General features: G+C 35.0%; 3 protein-coding genes across 4 annotated transcripts; 1 reads left to right on the top strand and 2 right to left on the bottom strand.

Annotated features, from left to right (window-relative positions):
* The first annotated feature begins 1563 nt into the window (after positions 1-1563).
* Positions 1564-7594, top strand: LOC111403541 (probable pyridoxal 5'-phosphate synthase subunit PDX2). The gene is made up of 5 exons (XM_023032087.1): positions 1564-1684; positions 2083-2156; positions 2666-2854; positions 6939-7036; positions 7110-7594. Exons 2-5 carry the CDS (start codon positions 2127-2129, stop codon positions 7240-7242), a joined length of 450 nt encoding a protein of 149 aa, XP_022887855.1. The 5' UTR covers positions 1564-1684; positions 2083-2126; the 3' UTR covers positions 7243-7594.
* A 3783-nt stretch (positions 7595-11377) lies between these two features.
* On the bottom strand, positions 11378-12780 carry LOC111403540. Its single transcript, XM_023032086.1, has one exon. It carries the CDS (start codon positions 11837-11839, stop codon positions 11474-11476), a length of 366 nt encoding a protein of 121 aa, XP_022887854.1. The 5' UTR covers positions 11840-12780; the 3' UTR covers positions 11378-11473.
* Positions 12781-16533: 3753 nt separating this feature from the next.
* LOC111403539 (vacuolar protein sorting-associated protein 2 homolog 1-like) lies at positions 16534-20135 on the bottom strand. 2 transcript variants are annotated; one of them, XM_023032085.1, is made up of 6 exons: positions 20036-20135; positions 19822-19928; positions 18214-18344; positions 17771-17875; positions 16936-17196; positions 16534-16850 (listed from the first exon to the last, which is right to left on the bottom strand). In XM_023032085.1, exons 2-6 carry the CDS (start codon positions 19856-19858, stop codon positions 16713-16715), a joined length of 672 nt encoding a protein of 223 aa, XP_022887853.1. In that variant the 5' UTR covers positions 19859-19928; positions 20036-20135; the 3' UTR covers positions 16534-16712. The 2 variants fall into 2 exon arrangements, with proteins under 2 accessions (XP_022887853.1, XP_022887852.1); XM_023032084.1 differs by having other exon boundaries at positions 20026-20134.
* Between the last annotated feature and the right edge of the window lie 323 nt (positions 20136-20458).

Genomic DNA, 20458 nt, shown 5'->3' with positions numbered 1-20458 from the left:
TCAATTGCCAAATTTCATCCACACAGAAGGATGTCATCCACAATGTAACGCAAGAATGTACAAGTTGCATAATTGAGAAATAATTTTGCTATAGGTGCATCAAATTTGATATTGTGTAACGTGAAATTTTTTGCATATTGATTTTAATTAAAAAAATTTCGATCAATGATTAGATTCATCCACATTGGAGGATGTCATCCACAATGTAAACCAATAATGTACAACTAGTATAATTGTAGGAATAATGCTATAGGTAGAGAAATTTCACAGAAATCATATAGATGGACACTTGGCAAATTATTATTGAAAGATGACAAAAATACTAAAAATGAAGCTACTATATAGGTTGGGGTGTCAATGAGTTGAGCTGCGCCGGCTCGAGCTTTTTTAAGGCGGGCTTTTTTTGACCCAAGCCGAGCTAAGCAAAAGCTCGGCCAAAAAATTAAGGCTTGACTTGAGCTTTGTCTGAGTCGAGTCGAGCTCGATTTTCTGAATTTTTTGAAACTTCTTTTTCCTTCTAAAATAGCTGCCAAATAGGCAACAAATTTTTAATTTTACTTTTTTGTTTTACGGGCCTACCCGGCTTGAGCCAACTCCCAAAAATGGGGCTCGGTGCCTCTGAGACTGAGCCCAGCCATGGACAGTTCGATCCGGTCAGCCCGATTGCCATCCATATATATAGGTGTTGCCATTTTTGTCTGTTTTTCCTGAACTTGGGGAAAAATTGTAATTGTAGAAGAAAGGAAGCACAATCCAATCACATATAAATCAGCCAATTACCAAATGTGGACTCAGTTAAAGAAGTGTCGTTTTAATAAAACAGGTCTTTTACTTTCAATATAAATATAAATCAACAAAACTTTTGTTCTTGTGATATTTTATATTTCTCTAACTACTTCAAAGTAATTATGTTTGCCCATCTGCAATAATTCAATATCTTCTCACACCTAATTATTCTTTTTTTCCACTTTCTAATATTTATCTAGATGAATAACTCATACTGTATGAGTGATACTATCAAAAATGGTATTTTTAACAATAAATTTTTCGTTAACCTTCTCTTGGTGTTTAGCATTCTTTCATGATTATTGTCCACTTGTATGTTTCTTTTTAATTGTTTCTTCATGTAGAGGAATGGAATTCAATGCTGAATGTGAAAACCTGCAAGTCTCTGATATGTAATAGTGAAGGCCATGAATTCTCAAAAAATAGTTAAAAAATCTTGCTCCCTTAATAGGCTATTTATTTGTACAGAGATTTTTGAAGCTGTACAGATTACCCCTGTTTTCTGTAAACCTAATATTTTTCATGTGAAATAACCATCATCCTTGAAAACTGTACCGTGTATTAGTATGGTCTAGTGTTTTATCCATACCAAAGAAAGAAAGTTAATATTGCTTAATCAAGCTAGTTGAAAGTTGATGAAGAGAACGTAATCCACAGGTTTAGATAACTTTGAGAGCTAAGTCACCTATTTGCAGATTATAACTATTGTTTGGAATTGCAGTTTCATTGCCCCTTGTGACTGTTGTTACATATACGTTTGATATGAAGCTTATTTGATATTTTGGAGCTAAGAATTTGTCACAATTGCAGTTTCCTGCTTTACGTGAGTTTGTCAAAACGGGGAAACCAGTTTGGGGGACTTGTGCAGGCCTTATTTTCTTGGCCAACAAGGCCACAGGTAGGTATCCTTTTCCATCAATGTTATCTCAGGAAGCTCTCTTGGGGGTGGGTTTACTACTTTGCTTTCAGCAGTTATCCACCGCGCACTTGGCTATGATTCGAATTACTAGATTTTTATGATTTCCAATCCAAATATCGGTATTTATGGAAAGAATCAATGATTGTACAGAGGATTCCTGGGTCCTGACGAATGGCCAGCCACCTTTTATGTTATAAGAGCAAAAGGCCCAGGGCTTTGCACAGTTCTTTTATAATTGTTAAGACCCCTTACCTTTCCCTTTTCTGATTAGTGCTCACGTTTCAGGAGACCCTTTTCGAATATAGTTGTCTAATGGCAGGGAGTAAATAAAAGAGATCATATTGTTTGGTTTTGAACTTGATGGGCATTCCTTTCAGGGCAAAAAATCGGAGGGCAGGAACTAATTGGGGGCCTTGACTGTATGGTTCATCGAAACTTCTTTGGCAGTCAGGTATTACTAGCATCCTCTCTACCTTAATTTTAGTACACTAGTATCCAAGAAAGAAGTGAAGCCAATGTCTAACTAATAGTTGTCCTTCGAAAACGTAACAGAATACAAAATTTTACATATTATGTCGTGCCTAATGTTGTTTCACTGTCGGATGCTGTACATTTGATGTCAGAACACTTCACCGGCATCCTCTTATAAACAAGAGCATTAAACCATGATTCACATGGAAGCAATATTAGGGATTTTGATAGCTTTTTTCTGGACTGATGCATTTTCTTAATTGAAGATGAATTCAGCTTTACTATATTTTAACCACATTTATATTGTGTCTCTTAGATTGATTTGCATAGAAATTATGATTTTTTCAGGGAATACCTTTTGGAAAACATGTTCAGCACATACTTGATGATCTCATTTAAATTTTTTGTTCTGCAGTGTGGCTTACATATAAGATTCATGTTTATATCCACTCATTGCCACCTATTTTCATGACCAACTAACTTTTTCAGCTTCAAAGCTTTGAGGCGGAGCTTTTGATTCCCAAAATTGCGGCTGAAGAAGGAGGTCCTCCAAGTTTTCGTGGGGTTTTTATTCGCGCTCCAGGAATCCTTGAAGTAGGTCCAGAAGTAGAAGTTTTGGCAGATCTTCCCACTCCATCCCAAAAAGCTGTTAATTTGAGTCCTAATGAAAGCCAAGAGGTCTGCTTTTACCTATGTCATTTTTGAATTACTCCTACTAAGTATTATATGTGCAGGAAACTCTATTTTTAAAATTTATGTCATTCATTTTAATAATGTATTGAAGCTTCAGTAATGACTGTGCTTGAGCATTCTCGTTTCTTTAGATGCTGCGTGTTTTGCGAATGTAGCTTTGTAAAGATCGTCTTAGTGTCAAGCTCTAGGAAGATTACCCATGCAATGTTGATATTTGACTTCTTCAAGTACATGAGGAAAAACAAGCATATAGCATTTTTCTAATATAAAATCATGGGGGTAAATAACATACATTTGTGTTGTTACTATTTATATCTTCTGGTTATGAAGATTTATGAGTGAAAGAGTTTTATAGATGGCTTCATAAAAGTAGGTGAGTTGAACAGCATGACACGCTGATGTATCTTTTGAAAGAAACTGTAAGCATAATTTTTATGCGCCACCTACTTCAGGACTTTATCTCAGTAAACTCTTTTCTGGCAAACTATGATGCGATTTTCAGTTTCTTGTTAATAGCCACGGCCGTATGTGTGGCCGGAGGGTGGAGACACTGCTATGTGGGTTCATTCTTTTTGAATTTGAAAGTAGAAACAATATGATACTGCACTTGTCCTCTCTCTCTCTGTTCTACAACATTCTGATGGACATGCACCAAATGGCAGAGAATGACTTATGTTTACTCTTTTAAGAATCATCTATATTTCTCCATGAAACTTCCTGAAGGTATTTTCTTTCATGCCCACTCCTTTGCACTACGCGAGCCCAAGGTTTTCTTCTTAGTCAAGTACCTCCCAGCTCAACCAATGCGCAGATGTAGGGTACCAAGATTGGATTCTGAAAACATCAGCTTAAACTTATGCAATTGATTAAAGAATGAAAATAGTCGATGGTTCTGTTGACAAATTGAAAGTGAGATAACTATATGCACTGGGATATAAGAGGTGCCCTATGTTTTAATTTGATTACTGATGAAGGGTTGAACAACACTGTGAGCAAATTAGGCAATAATTTCATGGTGTAAATTTTCTGTTTATCATTACTGCCATTTGTTTCCAAATTACACTATTTTGTCTGCATTGTTCTTGTTTATGTCCTTCTGAGCAATTAGCCAGTAACGGATGCACTTGTATGGCAACTTAGTGTCGTGAATTTGATTCTTCTACAGTTGTCTTTAAGAGAATACCACTTGTTAGATTAAACTTCTTTAGCTTTTGCTCCGCCCTGCGTTCACTCTTAACAAACCTTTTCTTAGTAGTCGGCGCTAAATGAGCTTTAAGTTGTTTTAGACATCATTTTTGAGGTGAACGGAGCTATTTTTCATCATCTAGTAAATAATTTGTTCTACGTTTGTTTCTCCAATTACTGGAAAGTGGGGATTTTCACATATCAGATAGAAACTCTCAACAGGCTTCCCTTTGTATGTGCCTTCTCCAATACCATAGATTTGCAAAAGACACCGTGATGGCCACATGGTGCATTAGTCGGATTGTGTTTCATATATTGGTTCATTAGTTGGTTTTGGTCTACAAATTTGTGCATTTGAATCTCGAGTTCTACATGAGATCATGAAATGCATATTTTAGTATGAGAACTCACAGCAGTAAAAATTCTTTTAATAGCTAAAAGAGACTGCTGCAATTTATCAGCTACTTTAGCCGTCAGTTCAACATTATCATTTTGATTATATGTTCGAGGACAACTAATTTCTTTTGAATTATTTTGGTATGGAATAATCCTTTTTCAGGTTTAGGCTTCATCTATAAGTTCTACCAAATTAACTTGCATCTAAGGCACCTCCATGTGTCCTTCAAGTACGTAAAACATTGCCAAGTTATTATTCTTAGCCTATAGGGAGCATAATCATACTGGAAACGATCCTAATATTCCTACTATATGACATATGGAAAGTATTTTAGGGTAATAATTTTAGTGTGTGAGAGGCACAAGGAAAAAATACCTGTACTCTCTCTATTATAGTGAAAACTTGCAATGGCAAGTGGATGTAGTTCTTGCATTGAAGGTGGACCACGATGCATCTGTGGGTTTGCTTGGCTTGTTTCAATTCTATTCTATTTCTTACCATTAGTGTAACAAGGATCAAGGCTTGGTCCGTAAAATCTATTTATTTTGATTATGTTAATCTTTTCTATCGCAAGCATCCTGATTCATTTGTGAACAGAAATTGTTTTCTATTATTTCTCAATAATTTGTACAATGAAAGGGTCTATATATATATATTACAAGGAAAGCTGTAAAAAAGGAATAAATTCTAATCCTCTAAAGCTAGTAAGAAATCAATCAATATATAATATACAACACTAATTATGGTAAGGAAGATTTCCATATATTTTCTCCAATCAATCCAGCTTCTTGTATTAGTTCCAGGATTTTAACACTCCCACTCAAGTTGGATTGTAAATAGTGATCATATCCAACTTGTATATGAAATCATCGAATCATTGTCAAGGTAGTCATTTGGTAAATATATCTATAGTTTGTTCATGTTTAGGAACATTGGTCATTCAAATAGTTCCTTCCTCAATTCTTCTTTTATGAAGTGTCTGCCTACTTTTATATGCTTGGTGCGATCATGCTGAACAGGATTGAGGGAAATATTGATCACAATAGAGTTTGATTGAGAACTTTATTACGACATGCAATTCTTCCAGAAGTTTTCTCAACCACGGTCCTTTACATATTCCTTGTGCAATAGCTCTAAACTCAATTTCAACACTGCTTCTGGCCATTACACTTTGTTTCATGCTTCTCCAAGTTGCGAGGTTTCCCCACACATAGGTACAATACCCAAGAGTTGGTCTCTTGTCTTCTATTAAACCTGCCCATTTTGAATCTGTGAAGACTTCAACCTCCTTTCTTTCACTCTTATTGAAAAATAGTCATTTTCTTGAGAAGTCCTGGAGATATCTTGGGATCTTGTAGACTGCTTCCAAATGTCTTTTCTTAGGTGAATGCATGTGTTGGCTTATGTAGCTTACCGCGAATGCAATGTTAGCTCTAGTGTGTGACATGTGTTGGTTTCCACTGGATCTCTGACATCTTTAGATTTCTTTCTTGTATCCATTGGTGTATCACTTAGCTTGCATCCTAGCATGTTGGTCTCGATTAGGAGGTCAAGAATTTGCCCCTAGACATCGTCATGTTCGAGGTCGTGGTGGAGCCCCACCAAGAAATCATGCACACGTTCGTTTTCCAATCTCTTTTTATACCAAATACTGTCTTCAGCACATGTCCATTCTTCTTCAGAACTTAACAGTTCTTGCCACAACCCAGTTATCTCAAGGTAGTAATCAGTCACTTCTCGTTCACCTTGCTTTGTTTGCCACAATTTTGATTTGATTTAGAAAATGTTGGTAGAATTTGAGTACATCTCTTGTACGGCCTCCAAAACCTCTTCCGCAGTTGGAAGAAACAGGTATGTCTTTCTGATGGCGGGTTGCCTAGAATTCACCAGCCAAGTAGTCAGCATGGAGTTCTCTGACTTCCATTTTTGAAGGAGAGTGGAGTTGGTTGAGGTGGGCATCTTAGTTTCACCGGTCAGGTACCCTAGTTTGCCTTTTCCATCAACAATAAGTTAGATAGATTGGGCCCACTCATGAAAATTCTTCCCATTCAATTTTTCTACCGTGAATTGGAAGGATGAGTTTTCAATTTCTCTTGGATTCGTGGTAGATGTTGCTTCCAATTCACTGTTGTATGATTTGGAGGTTGTTGAACCTGTGTTATTTCCGGCTACTTTAGCCATATTTTGACTACGTTAGAAAATATCTTGGCTCTTATCCCATGGAGAGATATTGATTTCTTTTATTTCTCAATAATTTGTACAATGAAAGGGTCCATATATATAGTACAAGGAAAGATGTAAAAAAAGAATAAATTCTAATCCCCTAAAGCTAGTAAGAAATCAATCAATATATAATATACAACACTAATTATGGTAAGAAGGATTTCCATCAATTTTTTTCAATCAATCCAGCTCCTTCCTATATTAGTTCCGGGATTTCAACAATTTGACGTTTCAATTAACATCATTTACCTTTCCCCAAATCAGGAGAATGCAGGTTCTGAGAATAAAGTAATTGTCGCTGTAAAGCAGGGAAACTTGCTAGCAACTGCTTTTCACCCTGAATTGACTGCCGATACTAGATGGTACACATCTTCTGCCGATGTATTGAATGGATATGTAACAGTACCTATACCTTGACGTTCTCTTTTCTTGCAGGCATGGTTACTTCTTGAAGATGGCAGGTGGCATAAGCGAAGATGCTTCAAGTAGCAGTATCTCCCAATCGACCAAGGATCAACATTTTTTAAAGCCACCAATATATGACCTTCCTATTTATCAACAACAGTGACAAAAGAAATAACAATACAAGATCAGACGAGAAATTCCTTAATCTCTTCACTTGTTTTTTATTTCCGTTATCATTATTTATGGTGATGTCTACTTAGGCAGGGTATTCAATGTCAGAAAGCCAGTCCATCGCTACCAAATTCTTCTACATTCAATAAACTTCTTTTGAAGTGGAAGGGCAATGTTAGTTTTCTAATATTTGGTGCAGTGCGTGTGAAGCGCTATACTGTTCTTTATTCTCTCTTAGAAAACAGAGGTTTTGCATTAGCCAGTTCACTCCTTTCTGTTTCTTGGTTATAAATTTGATTATAATGAATTTTTTCTCCTAAACTGAAAGCAGGAGATTGAGAGCATGTCTGGCTAAGCTTGAAAGGTCAAGTTATAAGAGTAAGTTTTAAAACAATTATATTTTTACAGGTTGAATATAATGAAATTGGACCTGCTATCCATCAAGGCTCCCACAGGATAGCCAGCAATGGGGCATGCCCCTGAACACCCAGGTCGATGCTCCAGCTCTGAGCCGGGCCATCGGGCTTACTCTTATAGTAACAAGGACTTGTTTGGCATGACTTTTGTTTTCTTGTCTGTAGAAGAGTTTTTGAAAAAATTATCTCAATTTTGTTTGAAAATTAATTTTTAAAAGAGTTCTATTTCAAAAGTATTTTTAGAGGAAGTCACATTGAATCAACTATTCTAAAAGTTCTAACTACCTCAGGCAATTTCATAAAATTAGACGAACGGATCCAATTCATTTCGACTTTTCAAAATTCATACCAAAAGGGACCTAAGTTGAGGTATTTGTTAATTTTTGTTACGATGAAAGAGGGAGCAAGAAACGGTTCAATTGCCTATACCCTTTCTTCATCAAGAGAGTTTGGGCTTCTCTTTTAACTTCTTCAAAGGGTAACAATCCAATACTTGTGCTACGGATAGTACTTGTTGGTTTATTGAAATGTGCACTTAGAAATTTAAGTTTGATAAATTTATTAAATTGAGGTTAAGCCATAGAAAATGACGCACAACTTGAAGCACGTAAGTTCCACTCTATTCAATTGATTAAGTTTGCCTCTTTTGGTACCTCTCACGCTGGCCATGGCGAAATACATAGATGATGACCCATGTGCTCTCTTTTCTTCATTTTTCTGTCTTCGTCCTTTCCGTAACTTCTACTATGTGCTAGGTATAATTTTCCAGGTTTTGCTTAGATTGTTAACATTGCCTTACGCTGTACCGCCCTTCTTTAAGATAGCAACGCATTCACACATTAACATGTTCGATAGAAAATAATGCACTACATGCCAAACACATAGCTCGTGGTCTAATGGGTTTTTTTTTTAAGATTTATAGATTTCCCACAAGATTTTAACAAGATTCTATCTTATAGATTTTAATGGATTTGTTGAATTTTAATGATTTTCTTACTATCAAGTGTTTATTACAGAAAATTCATAATTTTTCATTTAAAAGAATTTCAATTTGTAAAATCATTTAAATAAATATCATTAAACTATATCAGTCAATTTTTGAAAAAGTGAACAAAATTACAATCTACAAAATCAAGAAAATATTGCCAACGAATTAAAAATCAATTCAGCCCTTGTTTGTTCCAATTATAAAATATAATCGTAATAAATCCCTTTTTTTTTCCGTTTATATGGGTGTTTTCCCAATTATGCAGTGTATCTAACTAAGGATTTTTGTGGTTCTCACTTCTCAAAATTCGAATTAGAGAAAGAATCCGGAATGGAGTTATTCACCTTGTTGTAGTTATAATATTGTTCAAAATATATGTTGGGATCAATTGACCCAAATCAGAATATTATACTCAGCAGTGTGAAAAATTGAAAAATGCAGCAATCAAAAACAGTAAATTAAACTATTGCACTGCAGAAAATAAATAGACTGCAAGAACTTTAGAATTGTTGACCCAGTTCAACTATGAGCACTAGTTAAACTGTCCAGAGAAAGGGAAAGTGCAAGAAACCAAAAATCAGATCTAGATTTTTGGCCAAGAACTACAACACCAGTGTATTTCAGCTCCTAAACACCAAGAATCAATCCTAATCGAACTTTACAATAAATCGAACATAGTTACCTAATCAACTCGGCCACAAAACCGACATAAGGCAACTATACAAGATCGACCACTTAGGGTTACAACTCTTTTTCAAGATCACAACCACAAAAATCGAAAGTGAGAAGAGAGGAATTTTCTGAGAGTGCTCAGGAAAGAGAACCAGAGAGAACCTTGAAGCTAAAACAAGTTGAACTGAATGAATCTCAAAAGGCTAACTCCAAAACACGTATTAATGGTCAGATTTCATCCACATAGGAGGATATCATCCACAATGTAACCCAAAAATGTACTACTAGCATGATTGAGAAATAATTTTAATACAAGTATGTCAAGTTTGACATTGTATGAGATGACAGCTTTTTATCATTGATTTTAATAACACTTTTCAATCAATTGCCAAATTTCATCCACATAGAAGGATGTCATCCACAACGTAACGCAAGAATGTACAAGTTGCATAATTGAGAAATAATTTTGCTATAGGTGCATCAAATTTGATATTGTGTAACGTGAAATTTTTTGCATATTGATTTTAATTAAAAAAATTTCGATCAATGGTTAGATTCATCCACATTGGAGGATGTCATCCACAATGTAAACCAATAATGTACAACTAGTATAATTGTAGGAATAATGCTATAGGTAGAGAAATTTCACAGAAATCATATAGATGGACACTTGGCAGATTATTATTGAAAGATGACAAAAATATTAAAAATGAAGCTACTATATAGGTTGGGGTGTCAATGAGCTGAGCTGCGCCGGCTCGAGCTTTTTTAAGGCGGGCTTTTTTTGACCCAAGCCGAGCTAAGCAAAAGCTCGGCCAAAAAATTAAGGCTTGACTTGAGCTTTGTCTGAGTCGAGTCGAGCTCGATTTTCTGAATTTTTTGAAACTTCTTTTTCCTTCTAAAATAGCTGCCAAATAGGCAACAAATTTTTAATTTTACTTTTTTGTTTTACGGGCCTACCCGGCTTGAGCCAACTCCCAAAAATGGGGCTCGGTGCCTCTGAGACTGAGCCCAACCATGGACAGTTCGATCCGGTCAGCCCGATTGCCATCCATATATATAGGTGTTGCCATTTTTGTCTGTTTTTCCTGAACTTGGGGAAAAATTGTAATTGTAGAAGAAAGGAAGCACAATCCAATCACATATAAATCAGCCAATTACCAAATGTGGACTCAGTTAAAGAAGTGTCGTTTTAATAAAACAGGTCTTTTACTTTCAATATAAATATAAATCAACAAAACTTTTGTTCTTGTGATATTTTATATTTCTCTAACTACTTCAAAGTAATTATGTTTGCCCATCTGCAATAATTCAATATCTTCTCACACCTAATTATTCTTTTTTTCCACTTTCTAATATTTATCTAGAGGAATAACTCATACTGTATGAGTGATACTATCAAAAATGGTATTTTTAACAATAAATTTTTCGTTAACCTTCTCTTGGTGTTTTAAAATATGAAGAGCAAGATGATCACAGATTTGCCAATATAATTAGGAATTGTCTCTTTACTGAGTTTCTTTTCAGGCTTAAAATCAAAGAAGAGATTTATGGTGACGAACAAAGGGTGAAGAGTACCGTTGTCAAGGCAGAAAAAGTGAACTATGCAGTAGAGAGTAGATTTATGCTCAATTTGATTTTGAAATTTTGAACCCATTGAATAATGGAAGGAAATAAGCCGATTCGTTCTATGGTGTTTATTCTTTAGGAAATATTGACCCATATAGTTGAGAAACAATGTCAAATTTGTAAAAGATTTTATTCATTTACTTGGCTGATCATACTATTTGTATTGCCATGAAAATGTACATCACATCTGAGACACTAAATCAGAACTTCAACTCCAGCGTGGATGCAGTTGATTGTGAATCTTTATCAGTGTTTCCCTTGCAAAAGGGTATTATATTTCCTTTTTTCTTGATATATGAAAGGAATCGGGTAAATTACATCTAGAAGAACATGTATTTTTTTGCAGGTGAATAGCTCGATCAGATGAGTTCTGGTGTTTGCTAGCATATCTGTTGTGATTTAATTGGCTTAGTAAGAGTTGATGGAATGAAAATTTTTTACTATTAACCATGGATATATTATGAATACATTTGAAAATGGATACGCAGGGAACATAGAAACATAGATGACATCATTTTTCAGGTCCGCTTCACAGGATCAAAGTTGGAAACACCAATAATAGCCCAAAGAATTGCACCAAGAACGAATCCTCCGGCTACAATACTCAGCAAGAAGTTCTTGAGGGAGGGCAAAACACCAGACACAGCAGCCTCAGCTCCATCAGGAATGATCATCAAAGCAGTCATTGCAGCTGCTGTCAATCCGGTAACTGCTTTCTCCTTAAGCGAAGCCTTAATTTCAAATCTTCCAACAGGTTTTGATGCTGCTATTGCCTTTGATTGCCTCACAGGTAATGGCTTGAAGAAAGAACACAGGCTCGGATGCTGCTTTTGGGTTGCCTGAGCCAACTGCAGCGCCATAGATGCTGCAGATGTGGAGGCCATTCCTTGCTCTTCAGTTTCTTTCACTCAGGTAAGTTTCTTGCTCTAGTGTTAAATGAAATGCTCGTGTTATGAATATTGATAGTAGTGAGAGATAAGTGGAGAAAGTATTGGGACTGAGGTGTAAAATTGAGAGTATCATAACTGAGAGGTGGAAAATTGTGAGTATCATACTCTATGTCCTACGTGGCTGCTTCTCCTCTTGGTTGGGGTGGATTAGGTTATCTCATTGCAATTACCAGAAGTCTACATAAAATCAAGAGCCATTTTATGGCACTCGGATTTATTGGTCTGGGTTATTAGTGTTGCGAACTAGGTTCTAGGACCTTTATTCGGCACGTCTGGCTGGCCACAAATTTTGGACGGTAGTTACATATTGTCTTCATGGGCCAGTCAACTCGTGTCTTGGGCTATCGAAAGACTGAAACGGCCTGTGTCTTGTCTAATGGAAAGTTAGTTGGGCTGTCTGAGGATGTGGAAGCCCATTCTGCTTTACAGCGACTGGATAGAGTATATCTTAATGAAGTTAAACAATAAAATTGTTCAAATTTAAGTTAATCAGTTAATGAGTGTAAGAAATGTTCCCAAAGTTCATATCGAGTTGACTTCCTATCAATATGGTGAACCGAACTTTAGAAATTCTGTATTTAATGTAATTTTTTATTTAGCATTTGTTTGGGCCCCCATATTTTGAGAAAATGTTCTGTATAAAATGATTTTTTTAGAATGTGATTAAGGAGGTTTGTGACGATTTTTCAATATTTTCTACTAGGTAATGTAGTATCCTTGTGCATGAAGAAAAGAGAATTATTGGTTCAGTTCCGCCTTTACCCCCTTGGGGGCTGGGGGGAGAACTACCGTAACAACAAGAATAAAGGATTCATCAAATTCCCTTGTATTTTCTCTTTCATATTTGATTTCTTAATTCGTCCCGACCAGTTTTGAGTTTATGTGCAAAATTATTTTATTGAGAGAATATGTGATTAAAAATGAGTTCTAGAAAATAAAGCTCAAATAGGGCTTAGTTTCTCGCTTGAGCAGAATTTGGCAAAATATTAATGCTAAAATACATTAAAAAAATAAAAAAATTGACCAGTTTGTCTAAGCAACTCATTCCAAACAGAGTGAGTTTGTTCAAAAAAGGGTTTGCAAAAGAGTGGTAGGTGAACTTTTGCACAATACAATGAAGTTCAAGATAGATCTGACAAATTGATTGTATTTTATATTAACGAAATCAATCATAAATCATAGAATGCTCTCGTGTGTAAAATAAGAGAGAAATTAAGGCGAAGATCACAATGGTGTTTTGGAATCTAGAGAAGTTCTCTATATGTTTAGCTTTATTGGGTTCATAAATGGAATTCAACAATTAGATTTAGCCTGTCGTCACATAATTAATTAGATTAAATTCAGACCAAAAGCTATTAATCATGATAATCAAATAACATTGTCCTCGGATCAATGAAATATGCAAACACGGGTAATTAAACACTCTTAAAGAGATTGCAATTCTGTGATTGCAAAATCCTTCATTTGATGACCTTGACTTTTATCTTATCTCAATTCAATTTTAATATTTATTAAAGTTTTGTCTTCATTTCATACTGATTACTCAGACTTACGAACAAATTCTATTTGCTATAAAATAATTAGTTGATGGAAACATTCTTTGCCATTACATGAATCCTCAAACCTCAATTACACACCGACGTTTTCATCAAGAAATCCCAGCATATCAAACCATGGAAGAGCCTCCAAGCCCCTATATGTGACCACCGACCTCACCGGCACTGAACTCAAACTTGACCGTGTTGTATCATGGCGTTTTCATCGCCGGGACAGCTGCAATTGTTCTTGTGTTGTACAACTTCGTCATCATAAAATGGTGCTCAGATGACTCCCACACCAGGCCAAGACAGAATAATTCGTGGCCGCGGAACTACCTCAACCCCAAGTTTTGGTGACCCTAGGATAAACTCAATGACAAACTTCAAGTACAAGAAACGTGGACTAGCACAAGATCAGGGGCGAACCCACATGGGGTCATGTGGGGTCAAATGACCCCACAGTTTTTTGGAATTTTTTTTTTTTTTTTTTTTTTTTTTGTTTTTAAAACTTTAATTTTTTTTTTTTTTTTTTTTTGTGCTGAAAACTTAATTTTCTGTCCCCAAAAAGTCCAAATCTTAAATCTATATCCATATCACATGGTCCATATCCATTATTTAGTCCATAGATATATCATATAATCCACATTTTTCTTCCCAAAGTGCAAATATCGAACATGAACAGCAAATAACTGATTTTTCCTTTTTCTTCATGATACGTTGTTCGAAAAAAAAAAATTTGACCCCACAATTCGAATTGTCTGGGTCCGCCCCTGCACAAGATAAAGATCAAGGTAATGATTATGAATGTGTGGTTTGTTTATCGGAATTTGAAGAAGGTGAAGAAGTAAGAATGCTACTGAGACATAAGCATTCTTTTCATACTCCTTGTGTAGATATGTGGCTCTACTCTCACTCTGAGTGTCCACTTTGTCATTCCCCGGTTGGGCAACCGGTTTCCCATTGGAATTTTACGGGGAATTCTAATGAAGGATTGCTACATGCCAGCAGGGTATAGTAAGGTTGTGCATATCATGCGATAGCTGTGTGTGGGCCTGATATGCTTTTGAGGAAAAAAGGATGATGATATTCTTTCATATGATAATTTGGCGTCGAGGGTGTCAAATTACTGTGCAGATAGATAGCATACGTGAATATATTAGGCTTAAGAGTCAACAATTCAGCTTGCGGAATGAAAAAGAATCAATGAAAGAGTTGGGAAGGTGAAAGACAGCCATCATCACTTTCTCCTGATTCTTCAATAGTTTACAAGATAAAATCTGACGCATTGAAAGGAAAGGTTACCAACTTAGGCCAACCTTTTCTTCTCCTCTCAACTTTGGCAGTTGAAATTACTAGGATTTAGATGATTTGTATCTTCCACAGTAAAATTAACCGAATGGAAAGGCTAAAAGGTAAAAAGTAACTACGTAGCCTACTTTAAATTTATCAAGAACAAGGCTTTGTTTGCCACACTTGTACCATAATCCATTTTTTTTTAATCACGTGTTAAATAACAGATCACAGACCCTCAAACTGAATTAGGATTCCAAAGTTCCATGTATATCAATCACCCCCATCGGACGACTAGTAACCCATTTGCTCGAGTGAGGTAGGGCAGAGCGTCGAACATTTATCAAATACTAATATTTAATTAATTTATATTAAAAGAATCTCCAATCAAACCTATCAAAAAAAAAATCTCCAATCAATATATAAATGCACTAAAATGTAAAAATAATATAAATATTAAAATATAATTCAATACAATCCACAATAATAAGGAATAAAAATACAGTTTTTGAATCATATACATATTATCAAGTTTCAAATTTTTATGAATTTAGGCGAGACAAGATGAAGTTTATATGTAGTGATTAATCGATAAAGACAAAAATTTAAAAACAATGAATTTTAGATCTATTTTTGCCCCCAGAAAGAAAAAGTATTTTTCAAACTCTTAGAAGAACAAAGAATTTTACAAAATAAATCGATAAAACTTAACAATTAAAGTATATATTATGAAGTAATAATTTCAGTCAATAAATTTTTAAAGCAATGATTTTTAAAGCTATTTTTACCCAAAAAAGAAATCCTTCTTTCAAACTCTTAAAATAATAAAGATTAGTACTTAAATTGTCCAAATTTGAATTTTACAAAATAAATTGATAAAATCTAATAATAAAAGTATACACTATGAAGTAATAGTTTGAGTTAACAAATTTTTTTAAAGAATTTTTTTAGAAACAAAAACTATTAATATAGAATTGTTTAATTATTATTTATTGTGTTAAAAAATTAAAAAGAAGAAGAGGAGTTGAAGGGAATCGAATCCCATACCTCTGATATGTTAAAAATGGACTTCTCAATTGAGATACAAAACTATATCAGCGTTAATTAAAACAAAATAATATACAATTATTTAACTATTATTTATTGTGTTTGAAAAATTAAAAGAAGTGAAAAGGAGGGGAGTCGAACCAAGTGCCTCTAACTTGCAAAACCAAAGCCTACCAAATGAGCTACGATCATAATTGTCAAAGATAGTACAATTTTACACATTTATCAAAATAGCTTCATTAACATGAAATTCCTTTCCTGCCGAAGTTAGCACGGGCGGCCGCGCCGGCTCGCCGAGTGCTGGCTCCGCCCCTACCCATTTGCATATATCTCTGCCTCTGCTCTGATATAGCATGTCCCAATATGCACATTATTAAATCACCTTACCCAAGCCTAGACTTGAGAGAACAAATTTGTTTGGTTATATTGCATCCTCAATGCGTCTCATTACATCTAAGTCATATTCATTTTTCACAAAAAGACCTCATGCACAATTTTCATAATTTGGTAGCGGCAAGATAATTAGTTTGGTACACCTAATATCGCACTGAACTATCCATTTAAAAGATTAAACTATTAGAGAGGGAAAACTTGTTTACCTAAAATTATTTGCAACATTAGCAAAGCCCAAGATACAAAAATCTGTGAACGCTCATATGGCACATCTACCGAAGAGGCAGGCATGCACAAGGCAAGCACGGCAAGTGAAAGATAGATAGCACCTATTGGAGTTTAAACCATACTGTGGAGGACTAAACAAAAATAATTCTCCATTTTACATGTACGCTATAAAAAGGGAAAAGAGTTAGTGTACTGCATACTCATTATTGAGGCATCAAGCTGTACCAAATCACAAAGTTATAGGATCATCTTCACAATGTTACAAGCCACATAAAATGCTTTTACACTAGAAAATTTCTATTTACAAGTAGTTACATCTTTCTCAAATTGTCTAACCTGGCCTGCAGGTCACTGTCTATCCCACCGTCATCATTTCCTGTCGCTTCAGCTTGTGGAACCTTATTATTTGCAGCTGGGGCAGCTACAGTGGAGGAGGGTGCATTAACAAGCTGCATTAATAGGAAAACGGATTCATCAGCTTGTTGAAGAGAACCACGATGATATAAGTCTAGAAATGGATAATGGAAAATATACCTCAGAATTAATGTCAATTCCAATCTCATCAAGAACTTGATTCACTAACTCTTCCGTCTCTTCTTCTTCCTCGTCTCCTTCCAAAGCATCGTCAATGGCATCTCCCATGACTTCACTAGTAAGTTCCATCTTCTCATTCTGCCTTTCAAATTCTTGCATTATTTTCTGCAAGTTTGGTAAATTCATCTGCCTGTTCATTTGGCCCATCGCCTTTGTGACACCTTTCATTGCCTCCCCCATTGCTTGTGTAGATTTCAACGTCTGAAATGTGCAACTGTAGTTAATAAAATGACAAAAAAGGTGCAACTTAGAACGCAGAAAATAGGTAAGAAAATTATTCACTAAGACAAAACACTGCAAAATAAATTTGTTCTTTCCTCATCAATCCTTTTGCTGAAAGATGGACAGAAAATAATCCAATTTTGGTCCAAATGGAATTAAAATCAGAATCATGGGCAGCATATCAAACCATGGAAACCAATTGCGTTGTCCAAAACTAGTCAAATGAAGAATTATGATATTGTTTGCGAGATCCCATGACTATGATACTGATCCAAATACTCTCAAACTTGTGTACCAATGTGTAGTTAATTGACCCAAGGCCAGTCAATAGCAAGACCTACGTTAGTGACCAGATATTCAAATTCAAACCTTCTAAAATCAAGAACAAAATTATAAAACACAGCATACAAAAGGACTCAAGTGATTCATGGAAGAGATGATCCTGTGCGTGAACATATCAAAACATTATTTAAGGCACCTGGAAAATATCCAAATTCAAACGGACGCCAGACTTCCCAGTTAAGGGGAGAAGGAGAATCAAATCAATGCATACCTGGATTCTGAGGGACACGCCTTGTAGTTGCGATTTGAGCTTGTAAAATTTTTCTACCTGATGTCGTGTTCTGATAAGATCTTTGGCCATCACCTTGACAGCTCCCTGAAACAAACCCACTTGAAATCAAACCTACCTTTGAGTACTAGGCTCAAAACTAGTTACATATAAAGGTAGGTTCAAACCCACCTCCCTGATTTAGCTATCACAGAGATTGTCTTCCAAATAATAAGACTTTGTTAAAAGCTTGGAATAACAAAATGGCAACAAAAAAACAATATCTTGTCAAGATAGAATGATTTTAACTCAACTAAAAATGTCTTCATGGGAGCGGCCTGGCCATGATTACAATAAAAACAGATGGGACTCAGGGGAGGAAAGAGATATTTACAGTTATACAATGTAAGAAGCCACAAGGACATAATCTAGAGAAAGCAACTTACCATCTGCCCTTGCTTTGCACTTTTTTTAATCTCTACAATTAGTTTCTTTTCTTGTGCTTGCAAACCCTGTCTCTCCCTCTCGATTTCCCGGATGGATTTATCAAGCATCCTCTTATTCTCCCGCAGGAGCTCTAAGAAATATTGTGTAGAATTTCAAATGAGAAAGTGGCTTACCCAGAATATTAATGAAATTAATCATGGTACATACATTACAAAATAATACCACCTAACCTCAATTCTGACCAGGATAATTAGTATGCCAACTCATTTATAATATCAAAATTACAGTAGTCACTTAGAATGGAAACAAAAAGCATAAGTGTTGTGACTCACGTAAATAACAACCAACAGTTTATATCCAGAAAAATGCACGAATTCATAACGAGAAGTTTTAAAGTCATACCTAAAAATGGACAAGCCATCCCCACATTGGTTCGCAAAAACATGAGATAGTGGGTGGGACAAACGGAATACAAATTTATTTGGCGTCTTGCTTTAGAAAAAATGGTCAGATAATAGTCAATCCTCGTATGGAAGGTTCACCATTCGTAGTTTTTAATGATCCTGTAGCTAAAATAGATCCTGCAGAAACCTTTCCTGTTTAATGAAATTTTTTGTTCATTTCTTACATTGATACTTGTGATGTTTTCACAAACACAGAATATTTATATGTTCTTTATAAGGTATACCAGCTTGAGGGCTCAACAAAAAATGTTCATGTAAAGTGCCACAAGAAGTTTGTGGTGACATCAAACCAATCGCAATGAATAAGAGTCTCATTGAGATGCAATGATGTGTTGTGGTAAATTTTAATAGACCATCAATCATCATTAAGATAAACTTTTATCTGCAAATACGATAGCTGCTCAACAAGCTTCTTGTCATTCGTTTTATCATAAAAGAAAATGCGAAAAAATGATATGATTTGAAGTTTTCTAAAAATTGTACAAAAAACTTCATTGTTCTTCAAGACAGAAAATCAAACAAAGAAAATTTACTTCAGCATTAAGTCGTTCCTCTTCATCTACATAATTATGAACTCCCACCAAATATCTTAATCTTCTCATACCGATAACCTTTGCGTTGTGAATACCATAACCATCCCAACAAAAATGCCCAAAAGTGACTGATCAATGAAACAATGAATCCACAATCAAAGAGCAACTCCTGAACCTTCTGTATAATAACACCTTAGTAAACCTAACAGTAATCAAATGGCACCTTAAACTTGCCTTCACAAGCATAACACACAAATTCAATTTAAACCCAATCAAAATAAAAGTTACATAACCTAACAAAAAGAATTCTATTTGATGATCCGCATCACCAGAAATTTTAAAGCAAAATTAGCTTCCTAGAATTCAGCTCTTGTTTACCCACTGATAAACAGATTACTCGAACCCCAAATTATATTCGATAAAAGAAGGTATTTCATTCTGATTGAAATATAGAACAAAACCGAAAACACACAGAAATAAAAATACACAAAACTCAAAATAAAATCGAAAAAGATAACCACAATAGAATCCATAAATCGTCAAATTATATTAGACTCAGTAGATGATGTAAATAAATAAGAAATTAATATACGGATACATAGAAACATACCTGCAGGAGTCTTTTTCTTGCCGAACAGGAAACTCATGATGATCAAATAATTGATCAAATACTTCCGCTACTTTCACTTCTCTCAGAAAAACGAAAATCTGTAACTTCTGCGTAAAATTCAAATTATGAAGATCTCGGAATTACAATTTCAATTATCAAAATACTGATTGTAAAAATATGGATGAATGGTCGTTGAAAGATTACTTTATCCTACCGAAACGCGGTACAGTGGCTATGGAATATGGGTATTGTGTAGACGCGGAGATGAATGGCGCATGTTTTTCCAAGCTTAAGAAAGACACTTATTTTATGTTAAGTTACCTTTTCAAAAAAAGGAAATTGAAACAAATAATACTAAAATATGACAAGTAACAATTGGAGCACTCTTTTGTCATCTCTTATAGTTCCGATTTTATAAAGGGCACACAACGTAAACCCTCCATCTAAAATTTACATTTCAAAATTAACAAACTTTTAAAAAATTTTCAAAAATAAGGTGATAATTAAATTTATTAAATATTTAATTATAATATAATATAATCAATCTATTTACCCCATTCACTTTACCTCCAACCACACACCCACCACATCAAACCATTCTCTCTCTCTCTTCACCCCACCCACTTCCAACGATGAC

Source organism: Olea europaea, chromosome 11 (assembly GCF_002742605.1).
Source record: "Olea europaea var. sylvestris chromosome 11, O_europaea_v1, whole genome shotgun sequence".
Lineage (NCBI taxonomy): Eukaryota > Viridiplantae > Streptophyta > Magnoliopsida > Lamiales > Oleaceae > Olea > Olea europaea.
Note: the sequence above shows the minus strand (reverse complement) of the source record. Positions and strands in the feature narration are given on the sequence as shown.

Excerpts from the sequence above, each read along its gene's own strand:
- LOC111403541 (XM_023032087.1), top strand. The coding sequence starts at position 2,127 with ATGGTTCATCGAAACTTCTTTGGCAGTCAG. Across the intron at positions 2,157-2,665 it reads GAAACTTCTTTGGCAGTCAG|CTTCAAAGCTTTGAGGCGGA; the intron begins GTATTACTAGCA and ends TAACTTTTTCAG. Across the intron at positions 7,037-7,109 it reads TTGACTGCCGATACTAGATG|GCATGGTTACTTCTTGAAGA; the intron begins GTACACATCTTC and ends CTTTTCTTGCAG.
- LOC111403540 (XM_023032086.1), bottom strand. The coding sequence starts at position 11,839 with ATGGCCTCCACATCTGCAGCATCTATGGCGCTGCAGTTGGCTCAGGCA.
- LOC111403539 (XM_023032085.1), bottom strand. The coding sequence starts at position 19,858 with ATGAGTTTCCTGTTCGGCAAGAAAAAGACTCCTGCAG. Across the intron at positions 18,345-19,821 it reads CAAGAAAAAGACTCCTGCAG|AGCTCCTGCGGGAGAATAAG; the intron begins GTATGTTTCTAT and ends AATATTTCTTAG. Across the intron at positions 17,876-18,213 it reads GTGCAAAGCAAGGGCAGATG|GGAGCTGTCAAGGTGATGGC; the intron begins GTAAGTTGCTTT and ends GGTTTGTTTCAG.